Source organism: Zophobas morio, unplaced genomic scaffold (assembly GCF_036711695.1).
Source record: "Zophobas morio isolate AGI-343-1 ecotype UQ-CSIRO unplaced genomic scaffold, CSIRO_AGI_Zmor_V1 ptg000024l, whole genome shotgun sequence".
Lineage (NCBI taxonomy): Eukaryota > Metazoa > Arthropoda > Insecta > Coleoptera > Tenebrionidae > Zophobas > Zophobas morio.
This window is the reverse complement of record NW_026972129.1, coordinates 16,249,305-16,272,892: the sequence shown is the minus strand read 5'-3', so window position 1 is coordinate 16,272,892 and position 23,588 is coordinate 16,249,305. Positions and strand designations below refer to the sequence as shown.

Genomic DNA, 23,588 nt, shown 5'->3' with positions numbered 1-23,588 from the left:
CATAGAGATTATCACGCAAAAGTAAAAATAATTCCGCAAAATCAAATTTTATCATTTTTCAGAGAAGCAGTATTTGTTGAACTGTAGTTCAGAAGCGAGAGAAGTTCTGTCGAAATAGCTTTCGACAATTTTTTTAAATTCAGAAATCAATAATCAAAACGTTTTTCAGTTTAATGTTTTTAACTGTTGTGTATCCCAATCTAATTTTGTAATGTTGGTCTCCTTCGTTCTTAACAATGAGTGTTAAGAAAGCCTAAGTTAATTTTAATGATGTTTGTTGCAGTGGACTCGTAACGAAGAAGAGGGGGCTCGTTAGCAACAGCAGAAGAAGAATCCGTAAAAGTTAGAACTTTTTATTAGCCTTTGTATGGTGACGGATATTTTAAAATTTTCATTAGACTTTTTGAAGTTATTTTTAAACAAGTACACGATTTTCAATTTATTGTGCTGGGTAATTTGCATAACGACTGATGGATTATCTCTTTTTCATTTTTGGGTGCACTGTCCTAAAGTGCTTGTTACTTTCTGAGTGCACCTGAAGGAAGTATTGTAATCGAGTTCGTCGGTCGACTTGCTACTTTCATATTTTCTCGACCTTTCATGACTCCTATAGTTCAAAGAATTAGATCTCCCGTTTTCGTCTGTCTGTCTGTCGTCTGTGTCAATTTTCATTAGACAGACAGACGACAGACAGACGGAAACGAGAGAGCACTTTTCTCGTATTCTATGTGTGTAGAAAATTCGCCTAAGGTTATTTAGACAGAACTTCCCTTACCGCTGAAGTATAGTTGAACAAATTTGGCTTCTTCAAACAATTATAAAATTTAATTTTGCGATGTTTTATTAGTTTTCCAACAGATAACAGACACACGACAGACATACTCTGACTAACTTATGATGGGAAAGGAGCAACTGTTACCAATTTTTAAGGAGCGAATTCTCAACGGTACCATATGCGAAATATCGAAAAAAGAAACTAATTTAATAAATTTTAGTAAAAAAATGACGTAATATGTAGAATACGACCAAATATGGTACTGCTGTTTGGGAATTATTGTGGCATGTATTTATACCGGAATTTGTTGATTTTATAGACGGAGAAATTCAATTTAGAATGAGAATTGCCTTATAGGAATTTGCTCTCGGTATTGGATGCATCTCACTGGTTTTCATGTAATTTCACGATAGGAATCTATGCAAAATGTAACTATTCATACCGCTGAGTAAAAGCCGTAAAAGGTATTGGAAAAATATATATTGTAAACAACAGTGGCACCGTTTTATTATTGCAAGATATTCTGACCTATATTTGCATTTACTACATTGTACAGGCGTTTTTGACATTACTGAAAGGTTAACAAAACAGTGTTTTTTTGGTGAAATTCAGATCGAACTTTTGGGAAACATTGTTTTAAAGTTAAGTAAAGAATAAAGATTTAAATATTTCTTACCTTTTGGGGCTTAAGCTGAGTCCGGCCACGCTATTGCTGACATATTCTTGCAAGGAGTTAAAAAAGCTCATATTGCTGATAGTTTTGCACACTCTGTAAAAAAAGAAACAAAGGTATTTAAATTTGTGTTTGGCCGGTGTGAATAATTTATTACACAATGTAACAACAAACAGGTAAATTTTCCACTCGAAGTGGAACGATTCTTGTTTTCCACTCTTTCGAAATTAGCACATTCTAAATTTTCGACAAAATAATTAACAAGTACTTCAATTAATAAAAGAAAAGTCTAGCAGAATTTCTCTTGACTGTATAAACAACCCTTGTAATTATCTCCTTACAGTTTTTATAGTTAATTTATTACATGTAACAAGCTTAGCTTTAAGATTCTTACGAAATTTCTTGAATCCTGGAACAACGAAGTTATTAATATGCGAAACTCGTTTATGTTACAAATGAAGATTTTGTTAATGTCATGTTTTTGTTTTTAAATTCAGAACGGTGACAGGTTTTTAATATTAGAAAAAGGTTCTGTGCTTCTATAAATAGTTTGATGTTCACAACAATGTATTACATTATTATTTTTTTTATTTTTAGATTCTTTATTACCTGCATGCAGCAATTGACGCGTTGTGACTTACATGTCCATAAATAGTACATATTCATAAACAAAACGGCGCGACGTCATAGGAAATTTAATGTGATAAATATCGCTATCGATTACACTGGATAAATTATGTTAAATTACCATACAACATTGTTATGATTATTCAACGTCGTGCAACATTATTATCTGTTTATTAGTTTATTGCAGGAAAAATTTACTGTTGGATTTATTTTTCCAAGGACCGGATCACATAGAATGGAGAAAGACAGACAAAAAACGAAATGCCAAGCGTTCTATTTATATTGCTATTATCAGATTAAAGCGAACTCTTAACGTGAATTTTTAACAGACGGTTGATAGGTCAGGAGTTAACTAGGTTTTCTGCTTAAGGCGCAAATTAGTAAGTGCTGGCATTCACACAAGTGGCTAGTGGAGAGTCCACTCAAGTAGTATTTTTTCCTGCGACTTCATGCTATTATTTTCTTGAAACTAGATCATTTTGACTCTGAAATATGTGGTATTTATTATGCTTCTCCGCAAGGAAACTTTATAGGCTTTATTATTTTGATATGGAGTTAATTAGCAGGTTCCAGCATTTTATTTATTATAATAAAAGACGGAGGAAAAAATGAACGAAGCGAAGGAAAGAGAGTCCACTTGATAAGTAACAATGTAATCAAAACGGTTAAAAGACAAAATGGATATCTATTATTAGTGTTCAGTGTTAATTAATTAAATAAAAAAGCACTGCCAGATGTAGCGGTTTATTCACGATATCGCACTCGTAAATAAACAAAAATAAATTTTATCTCGACAATGATTGAAGATATCAATCACTTTTTATTCTGGCTGTGGCATTTAATTACACTTTTTTTATTGTATCGTAAATTTTACGATGGGGATTTATCTAAATTAATCACCACGGAGAGAGCTTCCAAACAACATTTTTTTGAGTTTGATAAACAAAAATACCTCACGTTTCAATACAGTAATCTAATTGGTGAAAATTAACTGAACTGAATACATTAAAACTTAGTATAAAACGAATACAGTGTGAATATTTTTGTTCTTCTAAAAATTGGTGAATCTTTATCGAACTTTATAAAATATTTCTGTTACAGATTATCGTAAAACTATTTCTTATTCTTATGAAACTTTAAGTTTGCTAATTTTTTTAAGTTTACCAGTTTTGATTTCACGTCGTTCATAATTGGATTTCGTTTATAAAAAATTTAGTTCGGCAGAGTTTAGTTCAAGTTAATCAGTTAAGAAAATTTGTGAAGAACGAAATAAAATGAAATATTCCAAATTTATTAACAATGCTGAAAACGATGTCAAAGCAAATCTACAAAATTTATGGCGCTTCATTAGTTTAAAGAAAAACAATACAAGCGTCCCTGGTAATGTAATTTTTCTGCATAAGGAGCTGGAGCACCTCTAAGACATTGTGAACGCAATTACTAAAATTTTTCTGTTCTGTTTTCATCTGTGATATTGTGTGTGCTACATAATTTTGTGATTAACTATCATATTTTGTCAAATAAGTAGCGTTTCGAGTTTATGCGAATCTACTCTGTGATACATTTATAATCGGATTTTCCGCAAACCCACCATTCCGGCTTCTTGGAAAACTGCCAAAGTCGTCCCTATTCTTAAATATGATGATCGTCATAATATTGAAAATTGCAGACCATTCGTGTTTATTCAAACTTCAGAAACATTTTGAATTCTAATCTAGTGGCAAAAAATCTGTCTACACTACGTTCTATTTTGACTTGGCAGCGTGCAAAACCCATAAACAATGCATTTTAAATGGGAGAATTCGTGGCGGTGTTGCCTTATCAAAGACATACCAATGTTTCGAAGAAGCCGGTGCGTGAAATCTGCACAATTTCTGGAGTGTCTTTGTCATTCAGCACCGGTTAATGTTAAAAATGTTGGGCTTTAAAAAATAAAAATGAGTAATTAAAACTTTTAAACCAGAGTTCTTGCTTTAATAACTTATTTGTAAAATACAACACCGACATTCCACTATCTGGATTGGTGGAAAAAGTATTTAGTATTGGCGCGGATGTTTTCCAAGCGGTAATACTGTCAAAAATTTATTTTGGCTTATTATCGTTTTTAAATATGAATTGAAATTTTGGTTTTCTAACAATGTAACTGTGCGTTTTTTTAAAGCTAAATACTTGTTTCCAGAATAGACACGCATTTAAACTTGATTTTTTTAAATAGGACAAGAAAAACGTATTTTTTCTTTATTTGCACTAAAAAATAATAAAAAAAAAAACATTAAAATAATACAGTTTGGAAAATATGAAATTTATTTGGCTTAGGAAATGTCTTTATCTATTATTAGTTCTTTACCACCTGTGCATTGATAGAAAAATTAAATAAAACTTAATAATAATTGAAAAATAAAACATTTAACTGAAATAAAACAAAAAAAATATTATCCATTATCTCATTATATTATGTAATTAACATTATCTAAATGTGGTGAAAAAATATGGTCCTGTACTTGTGGTTTACGAATCTACCTTAATTTTGTTTATTATTATTTTTTTTTTTGTTTAATCCATCTTGTTCTTTACACACATAATACGAATTTGTACAAACGGATCAGTGCTTCATTGCGCACATCTGCCTCCTAGATGAGAGGTCCGGGGTTTGAAGTCGGTGGGCGACACTGTTCCCTTTTATTAGATGAAATAAATTTAGTAAAATGAATGAACCTCTAAGTTTGCACAAGTCTATATTTAAAACTGATAAAACAAGAATTATAATAATAATAATATTCAGAACATTTTTACTCCATTGCAGCTTCATTAGTAATAATTCTAGTCCTTATTTTGAGGAGACAAACTCATTCAAATCAAACAAACTGCTACGTGAGATTCTTTCGATGTAGAAACATAAACAATCGAAGTTAAGTATGTAGGGTAACGATAATACACTTTTTCGCGTTGGTTATCTGCTTTAAATATATTTCGTATTGTCCGCACTGGTGTGAACAGGAGCTTCGGAGTGTCATTTACGCCATATCCTAGTGTTTTTTACTAGTATTCCACTGCACGTGTTGGAATTGGCATAGGTGTCCGCGCTGAAAGAACGTTGATCGAAACGTTTTCAAATAGGAAAACTTACAAGAAATACAGGCATATTTTTAGAGCAATATTTAATTCCTTCTCTATCACAGGTGGAGGTCAAGTGCACCCCAAATCAAATATAAGTTTATTTAACGGAGTGTGTTTTCGTAACATAAGGCATTTGAATCATAGACAATGGCGGTGTATGGGCGATTAAAGTATGATACATGAATGAATTCAGAAAAACAAGCTCTACAAGAATCTGTAAAAAATAGATAGAATGTCACAACAAGAATTGGATGTCGTAGACAAAGACAAAGAAAATTATAAGGTGTCAAAACATATTTATACAATTTTATCGTTGTCTGGAATTATCAATGTTTGTTTTAATGTGTAGAGCTTATCACAAATAAAAGTCCTCCAAATCAATTTGTAGTTTTTATTTTTCAAAGAAGTGAGATTTGTTGGTCTGTACTTCAGGGGCGAGGAAATTCTTGTCGAAAGCTTCGACCAATTTTAAAAATAAATAAGCTTCCAAGCATCAGTTAAGGAAAAATTGTAAAAGGGTGCATACTCCGAACGCTATTTTCATATCTTCTTGACGTATGAAAAAATAGTTCCCACGTTTCCGTCTGTTTGTCGTCTATCTGACTGTCATCCGTGTGGATACTTATTAGACAGATAACCTCCGAAACTACTAGAATGATTGTTGTCAAATATTATAGGTATTTTATTTTTTAGGCAACCAGTTATACAGATGCGTGTGGTCTTTGTTATGCGTCCTTGGGCATTCAGTAAAATTCAAATCTGAGAGGCGGCACGCATTCATGATCTACTTCGACCCTGTAATCATTTATAGAAACCCTGTACTACTAATAGATTGTGTACCTGAAATTATATATAATATTAATAAGATGTAAATAATAGATAAATAAATAATATCGATCATAACTCTAGATAGTTTACATTAATAAATTGATAAATTGGTCGTAGTTAATTTTTAACTCTGATTTTTAACTACGTTAAAAAGTATAAGTATTTAAGTGCAATGAATAGACAAAAATTTAGATTGCTTTGGTACTTTCTAATAATTAGAGATATGAGTGTTGTTTAGTTTTTATTTATTTTGTTCTTTAGTTAACAATAAATTATTACAAACCAAGAAAGTATTATCTTAGCTGCAATCAGTGCACTTACGTGGTGAAACGTGGTTAATTTTTTACATTAATACACTTTGAAAAACATAATATAATCAATGAACTATTAAAAAAAATATGAAAAATGTACCTATAATTAAAATTAATTAATATAAAAAGTACCTATAAGTTATTACGATGGCACTGTGCATACCGCGAGATCGAAAAAGAAATTAGTCAGAGTTGGTCATGCACGACAAGCCATTTGTCGTAATTTAATTTTTGTTATTAAAGGTCAAATTGACAGTTATGACAACTACTTTTAAAACACAAAAATGAATCGAAATTACCGTTTTCCAATTTTGTCCCATTTCTGAAGTCAGATTTTAACAAAAAAAGCCTTAACTTCGTTTGATAACATTGCAAATTACTTTTGTCAACGCGACGTTTATTAAAAAATTATTTTAAACTAAGACAAACGGCTTTTCGTGCATGGCCAACTTTGACTAATTTCTTTTCCGATCTCTCGGTATTAAATGTTAACTGTGTTACATCTGGAAACAGAGCATCTGGGCACAAAAAAGCTTGATTTTCCTCACATTTTAAATAAATTTGAGTGACAAATTTTATTTTTTTTTTCACTTGATTGATACCGATATATTATATCAACTTACGTCAATTTGAGGAGAACAGTACCAACCTAGCCTAAAGAGTCAGATCCATTTTTTTTAGCAAAATTTGCTCTATGTGTACCGAGGATGTAATTTAATCTTCACTGATGCATAGAGAAGTCTATCCAAAGTTTAGTGTGAGGGGAAAATTCTGCCATTTTTCATACTGAAATATGACCTTGCTACATTAATGTCCATCGCTTACGAGCGATGGACATTAATGGTCATGAATAAAAGACCTTTTAAAAATGTGGGTAGACCATCTGCGTTGTGTGATCTAGTTGAAAAAAGTGGTAATGGTTACAGATAATGTTCCTGTTATTGGAATTAGATAAGGTATTAAAAGGTTTCCAGTTTTTCATTGAACTGCCACATTACGATTGATTCGTTCAATAGTTAGCTGAAATTCCATTCTTGTAAAATTCAGTCTATCTATACCTGAAAAGTTGTATTTTAATATCATTTTCGTAATATAAAATGTATACTAAATTGTGAAAAATATATACATAGTAGTGAAGTCAATTGAATAATGTTTAGTCAAATTTACTTAAATGAAAAATACGTTTGATGTTGTTCACGCAGAATATTTCGATGTGTAAAAGCTCACTAATCCGGTATAAATATGTTAACAACTTATCGCTTTAATAAACAGATTACCTTTAATTAATGAAAAATCAAATCAAAACGAATAAACAAGGTTTAAATTTTCAAGAATTGGCATTTTGTGTTACTAAAAGACGAATTTTAATAATAACTAGGTGAAAAAAAATGGAAATATGTTATGCGTTTTACAGATATTGGAACTGCTAGAATTTTCACAAAATTTTGACAAATTTGTTCTGATCTTCAAAACATCTGTTTTTCTGACAGTCTCCGAGTCCATAAATGTAATGGAATAAATTTTAATACAGGACATAAAACGTTTAATGCAGACTATTATTCTCTACTGATCAACAGGTTTGCCACAACAGCAGCTAGGAACTCGTAAAACGCACTAAATTATAAACGACCTTTGCCTTACGAATGACTTAAATAAATGAAACGGCTCGAAACTCCGAACTTGTTAAAGTCCACATATTTTGTTCATTTGAATTTTAATCATTTTCACCGCAGCGTTGTAGACGTTTTAATGTATGTCGGAAATTACAGACGCCCGTTGCTATGAAAAAAATTAATTAAAATTAGCAATCACCTGACATAGAGTGCGAATCGATCCGAAACATTAATTAAAACTCTACCATTCATTTCATAAACTTTTTGAGACATAATAGCGAACTTTTCGTCTTAGTGGCACATCTCTCTTGAATCGGCCATTTAAACAGAATAATCCAGAAATGTAATTTCCGTCTGGAATTTTTTTCGCTTTACTTTTATGGATGCGAGTTTAATTATATTTGTCGGCTTGTCAACAGCTTGTGTACAACCTCTCTTGTGCCTGAGGGAGGTGAAACTGGTTACTTTATAGCTGACACGACGATGTTGCTGAAAATCAATCACCCAGGAAGCAGGAACTAAGCAAAGTGTTTCATAAGTGATTTTTTATGTAATGACAGAACATTTCCAATATGATGCCTACAGCATGAGAGTGGTTTGTTCAACACAAAGAATTTAATCAAAGAGAAGATGTAGTTTTTTTATATAGCCATTTTCAAAGTCGTGCCAACCTCAATAAAGCGGAGTAACAAAATTATTATAAAAGGTGAAATCGTTTCCTGGAAACAATGAATTTATGGCGATAGCTAAAAATCGTCTTGAAAATATTAAACCCATTGCATGTTTTTCTTTTGGTTTTATTCCAAAGCTTTCCTAAATTGCTATAAGTACAAAAAAGGAGGAAGTAAGGGCCATTAATCAAAAATGAGCAATGGATTTACATTAATACTGTTGTGTTTGTACTCACTGTACGCAAAGGATAATTGAAAAATAACATACGACAAAATAAAAGGAAATCGTGACGAGTTAATTCATTTTCTATGAGAATTAGACAAAGAAATCTATTATGCCTATTTCGAAACAAAACAGTTTTATCATATTTGACTATTGTATTTTTTGTTACATTATGTGTGCGGAAGTAGATAAATAAATTACGCTGAACCAGCTTTTATCTACTAATTTGAGTGTAATGAGCTGCTCGTTTATTGATTGTCACTTTTATGATACTACTTAGTATTATTTATTTCCAAGCCATGATGTTAAACGATCATAAAAGTAGAAAAATGTGTATCTACATTTAAGCCATAACACATGGTTATTTTAGTTATTTTCAAAATTGCAAAGTATAAAATATCCTGCGTTAAATTTTTTATTCTTGTTCTTAAAAATGTGCATTATTGTGATAAACTCAGATTTCACAATGTGGGTAAAACTAGAAAGCTAGGATATGTTATTTCAAGAAGAATTAAACCCTCGTTGGATTTAAAATAATTTATTTATTATGAGATTGAATTTACGTTCCACATTGCTTTGTATTATGTACCTAATGAACAGCTTCATTATTAAAATTCAGTAACAATAATAATAATAATAATAAACAAAATCGAGATGGATTCATAGATAACAAGCACGGGAGTATGTTTTTATAAAGTATAAATAGCATTTACCGTGAAAAATATCAATATGACTTCATTAAATTGTTGGTGCGGATGATCAAACATATTTATGTCGGACGGAAACGTCGAAAAACATGAAAGTAGCCCTTCTCCAGATGGATTCTATTACAATACTTCCTTTAACTTACGTTGGGGAAGTAAGAACCAGTTTTTATTTTACAAAATAGACACGACAAAGTTACGCTGTGTACTCTACACTTCTGCAAAAAAAATTCAAACGATTCACCTTGCTTGACACATTGTTTTCAGCAATAAATGTGTCAAAAAAAATATGCCTTTGTGGTAGTTCCAACATAAAAAAGCAATCAGATTTTACAGTTTAATAACAATTGGAAGACGACAATTGATTTTAGCTTTATAATAATTTTATGGAAGGCAGATCTTATTTTTACTTGAGTAAGCATAATTTAATTCGTATCTCGATGAAATACCAAGTCGTTTAGTTTATAATAAACGTAAGTACAGTGACATTTACACATTGAATAAGCCATGATATTATATTTGTGTATTTTATCAAAACAATAATGATAATGAATCTTTGTTATTTCCTTAGCAACAGACTGTAATAAGGGTTATTCTTATGAATGTCGAATTTCAGTATTCTAGTACAGCACTTAAAATACGGAAATATAAATTTGTCGTTTGTAATTTTGTGTCAATTGATATTTAAATAATAGAAATAAAACTGTTACCTAAAATGTAATTTGGTAGAAAACACTGATGTATCACTTGTAGCAGATGAACAACAATTTATTTATTTACTCTGAAAAAGGAAAATATCGGTATTAGGTTTCAATATGATTCTGGTATATATTTTTGCGATTATTATATAACTTTATTTTATGTCTGTAATAAAGATCCGTGATTACGGTTTCCGTTCCTAAATGCTAATGCAATGTAAATAACAGCGCAATAAATAAAATTTAGAAAATGCCTTACCATCTCGGTGTGTATTAAAAAAGTATGAAATTTATAGGAAAATATATTAAGAAGAAAACAATTTATTAAACGAAGTGGAAGAGAATTTAAAAGATATTCCATTCGTATTGTAATTTCTTCGTAATAACATTCTAGTGACGTGATTATAGGCCTCGAGAGATATTTAAGAGACGAGCTTTCTAAATTTATTATGGCAGCCCGGCTTATTGATTAAGTTTCATTTTTACCAGTATTTCGCTTTTTGGGTGTATTTGACGTATATTACAACTTAAATACTTAAGAATTTCCAGCGCATCTCAATCCCAGTGCATGTATTTGACAAAAGAGAGAACAAAATTTGATTAATTATAACCCTTAGCCCTCTGATCAGTATTTTTATGAAACTTTATTACTGTACAAATGTATATTGCCACAATAAAGCGATTGTGGCAAACTGATAAACTTTATGTTGGCAGTACACCACATGTTTACGAAATATCCAATTCAACGAGTTTTTTAGGGCATAAATGTGTGATATACAATAATTGTGTTTGACACCTTTACACAGTAAATAATTATAAACATTATAAAGAAAAAACAATAACTGCCTGAGTTAGTCAAATGATATCCACAATAAACAGTGACGACGTAAATAGCATTATTTTATAATTACGACCCATTCTTTGCTAAATTGTATAGTGTCCAACGCACACAAACATTTTCAGTTGTGTAGCCTATATAAGTATTGATTTACATGTGTATATTACTGGATAATTTTTATAATTTTTGAGTAATTGTAATTTTTGTTATAATAAAATAACAAATAACAAAATATGAATTTAAACGATGTTATATAATAATTAAGCGAATGTCTAAAAAAGTTTAGAATTCGATGTTCTCAGGGGGTGAAAGAATCAACTGTCCGCTTTACAGGTCGACGCACACGCTCACGTTTCCTAGCATGACATAATCTAATTAACTTTTAAACCCACCCATGAACGGCTACCCTGCAACTTTTAAAAATTTGCTTTTTGTTATGTCGCATGTTGATTTGCACGAATTTGTTGTGTACTTTCATGTCGAATAAAAAAAACTTCGGAACTGCAGGAAAATGAACTTGTTAATCCTGTTGCAAGTGGTGATTTAGATCGTATCTTACAAACAGCTACCCTGAGTTATAATATTTGAAGAATATTTGAACTTTATGGCGATATTTTTAAATTTCTAGCATAAGCAAAGGAAACATTTGTTTTACAGATAAACAGAGTGCAGTTTATTGGAATCTCGGTGCACGATAACACTAGAACATCAAAAATACAAAAATTGTTGACGCGTTTCGCCAACTATGTGGGTGTTATCTAGATAAATTTAACCTAAACTTACGCCACAAGGGCGTACAGGGAAGAATTCGGAATCGAGCGGTGATCTGAATTCATTACATAATTTTTGTTTTTAAATATTTCTAGGCTTTTGTGGATATTGCAGAATTTGATGTTTACCTATAGGACAGATACCAGTAAGCCTCAATTTTTTGGTTCACTAACCCCTTACTTCTTCTTCGAATATGAAAAGATTCGACTAGGATTTCAACATTATTAGAGATTTTTTTTAAAGTTTAACTCCCCACTAAATTCCGACGAAATGGTTCGAAAAACATAAAGTATAAGTAATCCCAGATAAAAGATTTTTGAAAAAGTTGGTTCGAAAATGAAATTTTTGAAAATGCTCTAAGAATTCTGAGATACCATCTCGACGAGGTGATTGCAAAAACAAAGTTTTAATTAATGCATGTTCCCCGACCAAAACTTTAAGACAATTCGGTTCGAAAAAGAATTTTCTCATTTTTAAATATTTCAAAATCTCAAAAAAACAGGCAAAAAATTCTTTGAAAAATCAACCAAAAATTTTCAAAAAATTCTGGGATATAAATCTCGAATACAAAGTGTTAATAATATTCGAACAAGATTTTGGAAAAATTCGGCTTGAAAATGAAACTCATTGCTAAACATAATAATTAGTACTTATTTTACTTATCTATCGATAAAATAGTGCAACATGAATTTTTAAAAGAATCCTGTTGCGAGGTTTGAAGGAGGGTTGGGTGGGTTGGGCAAGTAGCTGCTAAGATAAGACTGATTTTGGCTAATGAGGTACCTTCTAAGAAAATAGAGGGTGGTTGGGCGGGGCTAGTACCTGCTAAGATAAGAGTGACTTTGGCAAATGAGATACCCTCTAAGAAAAGAGAGGGCGGGTGGGCGGGGCTAGTACCTATTAAAATACTCTCAAGACTTTTTCAAGTTCATAAAAAATAAAACACTAAAAGCTCAAAAGATATTTTTCAAGTTTATCCAGCAACAAAACACCAGATTCCTTTAAATTTATCCGAAAATAAAACACCAGGGAACCTAGAATTAATTGCGAACATTTTAAACGTAGGGTTTTGAAAACTTTAACAAACGTTGGATACATTTTTAACTGTTTATTCGATTTTTGCTAATTTGTACCTTCGCTTTATATCTATATTACAAAAACAACCATATCTTTGTACATTCTAACTGAAATTATAAGTAAGCATGGTCATGGTCGAGAGAAATATTAACTAAAGTTGTATTACTAGTTAACGTGATAATGAATGTGTTGTTTAGTAGTTAAACGTAGCAAAAGAACCAATTTTAAAATCATTATAACTCCACCAAAATGTGGCAAGGAATTATTTTACTATTTTTCCCAGACTCACCAGTTGATTGTTAAGAGTGTAGCGAGGAGTTAATCCGCCATTTTCTAGACACCCGGTATAATACAAAAAATGTCGACGCGTTTCGCCAACCAGGTGGGACGTACAGGGAAGAATTCGGAATGAATCCGTGATCTGAATTCATCACATAATTTTTGTTTATGGATATTTCTAGACTTTCGTAAATATCTAGAAATTTTGCCTTTATTGACAAACTGCACTATTAATAATTGGAAATAGTAATAAGTTAGAATTTGATGTTTATAGGACAGATACCAGTACATTTGGCTATATTACTGCTGACTTCCATCACTATCCTCTATAGAAGATGGAAAGGTTCAACAAAGATTTCAATATTATTAGAGATTTTTTTCAAAGTTGTCTAAAAATCCTCACGAAATTGTAGGTTACAAATCCCTACAAGCTGATTAGAAAAACAAAATATAAATAATCTCAAATCAAGATTTTTGAAAAATTTTGTTCGAAAATAGAATTTTTGAAAATCCTCAAAGAATTCTGGGATAAGATCTCGACGAGGTGATTGGAAAAACAAAGTGTTTTTTTTAAACAATTCGGTTCGAATATGAATTTTTTCATTTTTAAATATTTCTAAATCTCGAAAAACAGACAAACAATTCTTTGAAAAATTGACTAAAGATTTTCAAAAAATTTTGGGATATTAATCTCGAACACAACGTGTTAATAATATCTGAATAAGATTTAAAAAAAAATCCATTTGAAAATGAAACTATTTGTTAAACATAATAATTAGTTTCACTTATTTCATTTATCTATCGATAAAATAGTGCAACATGAATTTTTAAAAGAATCCTGTTGCGAGATTTTTGTGAATATTTACATTTAATTAAGGTGTTCTATTAAAAAAATTACTAAATTATATGTTGTCTAGTTGGAAATAAAGCTAGGTTATGCTTCTGAAAAAACCTTACAGTTCTGCGCTTATTGACTCATCCTGTATGTTCATATAAGTTTATAATACATTTATTACAAAATATATTTTATTTATTGCATTTCTAATAAATCCAATGTTTTCAGTCAAATTTTTCCTTTCTTGTAAATACGCCCTTAATGCTATTATTTAAAATGATCACCCTATATATTCTCTATAAGATAAGGTCGTTAATTGTAAAAAGTTATGTCTGTGGGTTTTGAAAACTCGAAAATTTGGAACTAATTGTATGTACTCATTCATTTTGAAAATTCAAAAGAAAATATCTTTGACAGATCGACAATTTTGTTTGTCATACATACTCAGTGGTAAAATCAATGTAACAATATTACTAGTAACTTGGTAGAAAAGAAAAACTTCAGACAGATGGATAACTTTCTTTTTCTATACCTGACATTTACAAAGGATTTTAAAACTTCAAATTTAGTACCACAATTTTTTTTAAGTCGGTTTTTTTATTGTTTATTTCATTAGTATATACTTTATATATTTTATGATTATACACACTATTACTGCTAGTCGAAGCATTAACATATTACAAATAATAACATACAATATCCAGTTTATGAAAATTAAAAAAAAATCTTAATGCATATTTGGATACAGTTAATATGAACTTTTTTGCCCATTTTCATATCAATAAGATGATTCTCAATTTTTTAGCAGGTATTTAGAATCACCCTACATATTCTCTGGAAGATAATGTCGTTAATTGCAAATATAAAATCTATGTTTTTGATGGAATACGTAGTATTTGTGTTTCCACTTTTTTTAGAAATACATAATACTTATTTCTTAAAAAATTATATTCTTAATAGATGAAACCATCTACATTATAGAGGCGTTTCATTAATGTTTGATACATTTAAAATTTGGCGTGTTTCTGGTATTGACGTATTAGAATTTTAGGTTAAGCAAATACATGGCCCACTAGAGATCAAACGTTAATGAAATCCCTGTAGTTTCTAATTAAAAAAAAGTAATTGTTTTTAGTGAAGCTACGAGTTTATAGCCAAACTCCTGCTACAAAAAAGAACGGTATAAATCTCAAGCAAAAGTGCATGTTTGAGATTTACTTTAAGACGACGTCATCAGTTTTTTGGATTGGACGAATTGGCACTTTTAAAATAATGTTTAACCATCTTCACAATAATCTAAAAGTTCCAAGAAGATTTATTTGTTCAATAAATTCCACATATTTTTGGAAAAAATAACATAACTGTTTTTGTATTCTGGTTATGAATTGACACGAAAACTTCCCTTTTAGGGTTTAGAGAAGCTGAAATATTATATTGCTGTTTAGAGTAAAACAGTGGAATATTCATTAATGATTAATTTGCTTCTCAAATTTCAATAGCTGTGTTGCCTGTAACTTTTAAAATAATTGTAATACATAGAGGAAGTAAACATTTCAGTGTGGGGGCTGTCATTTTAATAAACAACCCTTTTCACAGCTATTATCTTAAAATTCAAAAAAATGACTTAAATTTTAGTAATTTAAAAGTGGTCGTATTTCGTTAGTATTAGGAAATGCTTCCTGAAAAAAAAAAGAAAAATAAATTATTCCAAAAGCTTCCGATTTGTTTCAGTTTTTAAATAATTATAAAGGGAAATGTAAATTTTTCCTCGCAAAAAATCATCTAGATATTGTTCAAGTCAACATCCTCTTCCCGAGAACGCAAAAAGCAGATTTTAAATTTAAGGAGGTATTCATTATTCATAAATCAGAATATCTAAAATAAAGCAATAACCGCCTGTTAATAGAACAAGGAAAGGAAAATAAACTCTTGGCATGGAACACCGTCCAACTGACTAAAGTTCCAACGCAACAAAAAATTTAAAATCAATATAATTAACACTGCATTAATTAAATCTAATTTTAAAGCAGTACACGAATTTGTTACGAAATTGAAATTCGATATCTTTTGCATATTCATCATCCGAAAAACTTCTATACTCCATATTAACAAGCTTCATTATAAAATAAATCGATTTTGCTCTACACCGTTTAATAATATCGTGATTTTCCGACGAGCGAACTAAAACGACTTATTAAAGATCGTTTAAGTTTGCCTTACATTTTTAAAAGCCACTGAAAGCTTCTTGCTCTAAATATAAGAGTATTTCAAGAAACATACGAATCGTTAAAGTGAATACAGAACTAGCAGAGTGTCTGTAAAAAAGATATTTTCCATCTCATTTTAACGTTCACGTCAAGCTGAATTTAATAATCTTGGAAGAGAAGTGCGTAAAATGTCAAGTCCAACTACTTTACAGCTGCATAACGTTTCGTATTTGGGTTTTGATCTTTTGTATAAAGAGGTTGAGTTTGTTTGGAAATGAAAACCAATACCTTAAGTAAATGATTAAATAATTGTTTTTTTTTCTTGGAAAAGCAAGCGACATATTAATTCTGTTAAAATAATTAAGTACTGAATTTAAAGCGTTTCAAATTAGTGTTTAGTTAAATTTAATTGAGATGAATTAAGGTAATTAATTAATACATTAGAAAGGTGGTAATAGCAAATAAATTTAAATTTCTTTGTAATTCATAAATTATTTTTAATCTTTCCCTACTACAAAAGATTGTTTATGTCTTTAAGAAAGGTTTTAATAACAGTAATAACAGTTTCAAAGGTTTTATTTGCTTGTCAAACTGAGCTGTACGGTGGTAATTACTAAGTCATTATTCTAGAATTTTTTGCTTCATCACGTTCTTGATATGTAAAAATTGGATGATGGGCTACAAGGTGAATAAAACATCCCTCTTTCATTTACTTTGAATTTAAATGATTTTGGGCCGGGTTTTGAAAAGTGAATTAAATATTAATTGAAATTAAATTTTAATGAGTGATTAACCACTGAATCTGATAATTTGATGGTTCAGTTGGATCACGTAATCGATTAATTGCACGATGTTATTATCGGTGTAAATGGTGTAATTAAGTGCTTCGGTAAATACTGAACGTATGGCGTAGCTAACGTCTAACAATAATTTGAGGTTAGATTGACAATTCGAATAGTGACAGATAGAGTACAGGTCTACAGACGACAGGAATCACACAGCTGACAGAACGACTTTTTTTTATTTAGGTGTTGCAAATGTAACAAAATACATTATCTAAATGTTTTTAATTTCAACTGTACAAAGAACAACTTAAAAAAGAATTTAAGCTACAGTTCGTGGTTCACAGTTTACATATATATTTAAAAAAAAAACGTCTCATCAAATAAATATACCGGGTGATTTTTTTTTAATTTCTGTTCTAGTTTCCTCTAACCATTACGTCGCAAATTACGTAGGTCGTATCTTACAACATACAACTTGCGTTATGATAATTTCGTGGTTAAAATAACCCAAACTCTGGAACTGTGCTTTGTTTTCATTTTCGTAAGTCAAGTTAAGACCTACTTTTCAGCCGAATTTCTTTTGCTAACGAATTCTTGGATGATTAGATCAGCAATTTAAAAAATCACCTGTTATTTAAAAAATATTCAGATTGCATACAGGTTTTCATAGCAAATTTTTCATTTTTATTCGAGGAGTGTTTATGAAATTTCCAATCTTGTTCGTTGAATTTTTTGAAGTTGTAGGGGTGATAAATGCTATACTATTCCAATTTTCACAAAAAAACTCGCAGTAGAATTATTTTTACAATCTCTGTTACAATATTTATAGGGAGACAAACAGTGTAAACGTGCTTTGTGGTGTTATCAATTAAATTAAATTTAAATATACTGTTACGTTGTATGGGTGATTAAGATCGGCATGGGTTAAAGTCAGCAATTTATTTCTCAATAACTCAAATTTACACAACTGATTACACAGCGATTAAAAATAAATCCGGCACAACTTAGCTGTACTCTCGTGGATTGAACTGGCTGAATAATACTTGTTCCCGAAGGTGGCCTCAATTTAAACCCATACTTCCTTCTATATGTGCGGCGATTAGGGTCTTCTTGGAATATCAATCGCGAGTTCCGCTTCCAAGCTTTTCTATAACGAACGCCGTCCGGCCGCGTCATCGACGATGAGTCATCAACGACATTACATTTTTGACGAATCTATATTTCAGTTTTTTCAAATAAAACACTCTGCATTTTATTACTTCATCTTATTTTATTTTCTGTTTCGATATGTCGGTGTGTCTCTTAAAAAAGTGAAAAATAGGAGAAACTGTTAAATTTATATAGAAAACACTTAATAAAAATGAATGAAAATAAGAGACAGAATACGATGCAATAATAAAAAACAGGGTGTACTATCTAAAAAAACTGAAATGTAGATATTTTAAAATTGTAATATAAACACTCTGTGTATTAAGATTCAGTTTAAAAAAAAATGGTCCAAGGTTACTTCAATAGAACTTCCCTCGTTTTTTGAAGTACAATTCAACAAATTCCGCTTCTTTGAATTTTTTTTTTTTAATTGTGTTTTCTGAAAACCTTCATATAGCAAAAATCGAACCCTTTTCGCTGTTGGGGTGCAAATTCCATCCGCAGATATACAGATAATATGAAATGTGTTCAAAGCAAATAACCTACGGAAAAGAGGATACTGCTATCAGTGTACATGCTTAACTTCGACTGTTTATGTATATACATCGAAAGAATGTCACGTAGAAATTTGTTTAATTTGAATAACTTGATTCCTCAAAACAGAAGACTAAAATTATTAATTAAGCAGCAATGGAACAAAATGTTTTGAACATGATTATTATTATTCTTATTTGATCATAATTAAATGAAAACGTGGATATTCTCACGTTTTCTAGAAAATGGGGTTCTTAATTTAATCAATAAAAAATTGATTTTCGTTTTGTGATAACCGCTGTAGGGTAGAAATAAGAGGCATAAATAGCACCTCTTGTCCTTCAGCACTAGGTAATAGCAATCTAAAGCTCAAGTGTACATTTATGTTTATACATCGAACAAATGTCACGTAGAAATTAGTTTCATTTGAATGAGTTTGTCTTCTCAAAACAGGACTAAATTTATTAATTAAACCATAATGCTCTGAACATTATAATTCTTACTTTATCATTACTATATAAAGACGTGCGTATTCTTTATATTTTCGAGAAAGTGGGGTGACTAGTTCGTATTTTGACCAATAAAAAATTTGTGATGACGTCATCAACATGGATAATTCTAGTCACAGCACAAAAGAAAAGTAGTCACAGCGTTATACCAATGGATACACTCACTGTGCTACGGAGACGTACAAACCGTGTTGGTAATAAAACGTTATTATACCTTGCAAATGTTTTTGTGTGAGAATATGAGTATATTTCTGTGTAACATTCAAATCACTTTCAGATATCATTCATTGAAATGACGTCATCAAATTTTTGGTGGGGATCATTAGCCAAATTTTGGTTAGCATTTAACCATCTGCATGATCTTTCTAATATGTGTTGTTGAAAATAATCTCAATATATGGTACTCACAGAGCCGTACAATTTTACTCTTTGGCTTTTTTCTATTTTCAATAATTACTGAGATAACGAGGAACGCTCGCTTAGTGCTTCACCCTGTATATACACTTTGTTTTAATACTAACAGAATTGAGTCTTTAGTGTTTACAAAATCAAAGCAGTAATTTTCAATTAGTCATATATCACGTCTTTGATATATATAGAACATCTTTATTTGATTACTGTATCTAAAGTTAATACTTTTGGCAATTATTCAATTTTTACAGACGCACGTTAAAAGACGAAAAATAAAAAACGGAGTGAGTCCGTAATAAAATACAGGCTGCTCAAAAAAATGAGATCTGGCTATTTGAGACTTAAATATTGTATTATAATATATGTATATCAAGACTCAGTTTTATTTGTAAAGGAACAAAAAGCATGGTTTTATTTCTATGTTCATAAAATATATAGCATCACAAATGTTAAAAATAAACCTATTGGGATTTTTTGTGAGGCTTTGTAAAAAAATTCAAGGAAATTGGAATAACAATACCGTTCAAAAACAGAGTGTGCTTGTAACACGTAACAAGAACCCAATTAACGTATAAAAATATCTAGAATATTCTATTGAAAAAAAAAAATTGTGTCGTCGAAAATAATTCTAGGTTATGTTGCTGAAAGAGGCGCATAATTTTAGTTACTGTTTGACTTTTTTTTGTCCCCATAATGATCAATAACTTGAGGAGAACACGCTTATGAATTCACCCTGTATATGTGTGAATCTGGCGGTTGGACATACGTAGGTACTAATCCGTTTAAATTTTGTGGTCAAAAACATAATTGTGTCAGAACAGTGGTATTCGCTTTATTTTACTTTTGGTAGAATCTAAAATTTAATGACAATTTTTCTAACAATTTCTGGTCCTTGATTGAACTGTCTATGTTGTTGTAACTACGTTATGAAGTTATGATATATTTTTCCAACCATGAATCTGAAAGTGGAAAATACTTCAGAGGCGAATAGCGGCAAGAGAGAATCTTTGCTTTGAACTTTAAATATAAAAATACATTTTTACTACTGAAAAGGATTTCACAGGAGATAACTTTACATTTTTATGTTTTTTAAAACAGCTATTTTTCAGGTGTGGTTTTCTAAGTAGAGTGAAGCTATTTTAAAATAAAATAAGAAATGATGCAACCTCCATCGACACAATTATGTGGTACATCAAAATATATACGTAGTTCATAAAAGTTTCACTCCATACAATGACGTTTATTATGAAGAAAAATAAGAACATTGTTGTTGATAAATAAATATCTTAGGGTATTATTTACTTAAGTCATGCTCACGCTAATGTAAAGTGAAAAAGTGTCATTCTTTTTTATTGTAAAATTTTCGAACCTGAATGTAAATTACCACATGCTTTTGTTGTACACAGTAAGCTTTTGTTCTTAAATTATTGTCCCCTACGAACGAAAGCAAACAATAAATCCATTGCCTCACTATTGGAAACAATTAGGGCGGAAAAATGTTCTTACACTTTTGATGCCCACTAATGTCAATAATTATTGATTATTATTTTTTCCAGCACAGTCCATTCGAGCAAGAATGTATACCTTTCGTGTTTAAAGAACAATTCTACGATAAATCGTTGACTGTTTTACTCGTGGTAATAAATGTACAATTTCTTTAATTGATGACTTTGTCTGAAATAATGATGGTCATAGTTGTCAAGTTGACAATTAAATAACCAATAGATCTTGAGCCGCTCATTAAACTGACGAGAAAGTCCCTGCCAAGTTCCGCATTTTGAAATAGACGGCGTTTAGCTAAAAGCTCCCAGCTTTCATGTACGGGTTTTCATCTTTTATATGGAGAAACTGAGTTTGTTCTTCATGAAAAAGAAGCCAATATTACAAGTAAATGGTTCATTCGCATAAAAGGGAGATTTGTCCAATATTCTCTCCCCACATGAGTGGAAAACGTCTTTTGAACACAATTTCATTATAAAATTACATCATCCAAAAGCGCGCTATTGGGCGTACTATGATCTACAAAGCCCACCAAACTGTCATACCCCGGCATATTTCGAGTAGTTAACCGATCCCCTAGATCTGAATAACTTACGAAAACGCGAAGATATTCCTCGTCCGATGTGATGTGCTGCTGCATAAATTGGCTCGGATTCCATTACATCCCATTTGTGGGTAGGGAGATTCCTCGAAACGACCCTAAATTTTCTGTGAAGAGGCGCAGCCGCAACAAAGTAAATCCCGATTTAGTTGCCGAACCCAAAAAGTTAAAAGTTAGAAACGGGCTAATTTAACATGAAACGATTTTTAATTGGCGCATGTTAAAGTTTGTTTTTTCCATCTCTATCGCCGTTTCCCCGTATTTTATTTTTATAGCGTGATAATCAGCAATTTCTCTCCCGAACCTAATTTACCGTAATCTATAAAAAATATATCGCAATAAACTGGTGCGACTACTGTGATCCTTTTATTCCTTCCGCAATGTAGCAACAGAATTGGAGAATTTTGTTTTCCTCTTGGGTGCAACATTCGGCAAAACCCGTGGATAATATTGCGAAATAAAATGTTGATCTTAGATTTGGTATATAATAACATGAGAGACTGCTGAAAATGGCTTAAAATTGTTGAAGTGCTGTGCGTGCGTTGCGTATATTACGTGTTGTCTAGAGGAGTTTAATTTGAATTAATTAAATTTAATGTAGGATAAAGCAGTAGTCATGTAATGTTTTAAACCAGTTAAAATAAAAGAGCTGCGGTTATATTTTGATACTCAATATGATTCAATATTGGTGGATGCGCCGGGTTACAATCCCAATATAATTGACTAAACTCGCAATAAAAATATAATAACAACTTTTTAAAACAAACCATATTTTGAATACGTGCTATGGATTTCTACAGCAGCAGTTAACAGGAAAATTCAGTTACACATTATATCTGTTTTATTAACGAATTCCCTGCTTTCCTTTTCGTTGTTAAATATTCAATTAGTTACAATTTTATTACGGATGAAACTGAAATAAACATACAGATTGGTGGGTTTTTTAAATGTGCTACACTCAATGTTGTTCATTCGTTTTTAATATAAGTTGATGTTATATACGACGAGCAGAATACATAAATATCTCATTACCTGTCATGGACTATGTGTAGCGGAACAAACAGTTATAATTGCAGGCGTTGTGTTAAATTTTGATTTAAGGTAGAGCTACGTCGTGTGTTATAATCCCCCAAAAGCCAGGTCGAAATGCCTGTTACTGGAAAATTCAAAAGGAAACTTTGCCTGTGCATCCCAGCGCTACTCATGCTTATCTGCCATCAACGTTATTAAATTATAACTGCAAACATTTAGATACATACTTATTCGAAACTGTGTATTCGTAACGGTTGGTGGCACTGGTTACCATGTAGACATGCTTTATACCGTCGTTCATTTTCTGGACGATTCGTCAACACCGGGTTTTTTAAAAAATTTCGAAATAAATATAACGACGGTTTAATTAACTTAGAAAATATCTATCCTTTTGGATACAATACACCTGAATACCTAAAAGTGAGAATTATACAAGAATGAGAAAGTGTTTCGCTGAAAGTTCTTATTCGAGTATTTAGGTCAATTTATATATCGAACCTGGGGTCCAACAGTTCCAGCAATTGTAGTAAATTCAATTAAATATGGTACTTGTGCTAAATTCAACAAAACTTTATAACTTTTTAAAATTACGACCTACTTTGCGAGCGAGTTTTCTCTGTCAAAAAATTTTTGCGTAACGAATCAAACGATTACTAACTGGAGTAACCGATCTGTTCGAAAATTTCAAAATTCTATTTAAATGTGAATATTTGCATTGAAACTTATTCTTATTACTTTAAGTTAGTTGCCAACTATTCGTTGGTAATGTAAATAAACTTATTTTGTTCCTTCACCTCTCTTACTTAATAACTAGAACATA

The 23,588-nt window shown here is 30.8% G+C and overlaps 1 protein-coding gene across 2 annotated transcripts in view; it reads right to left on the bottom strand.

Annotated features, from left to right (window-relative positions):
* Positions 1–23,588, bottom strand: part of LOC135135257 (BAI1-associated protein 3) — a 262,329-nt gene that overhangs the window by 138,776 nt on the left and 99,965 nt on the right. For both annotated transcript variants that reach the window (XM_064064285.1, XM_064064284.1), the window contains exon 2: positions 1,452–1,544. In XM_064064285.1, coding sequence (XP_063920355.1) covers positions 1,452–1,522 — 71 coding nt within the window. In that variant the 5' untranslated portion in view covers positions 1,523–1,544. The remainder of the gene's footprint in view (positions 1–1,451; positions 1,545–23,588) is intronic.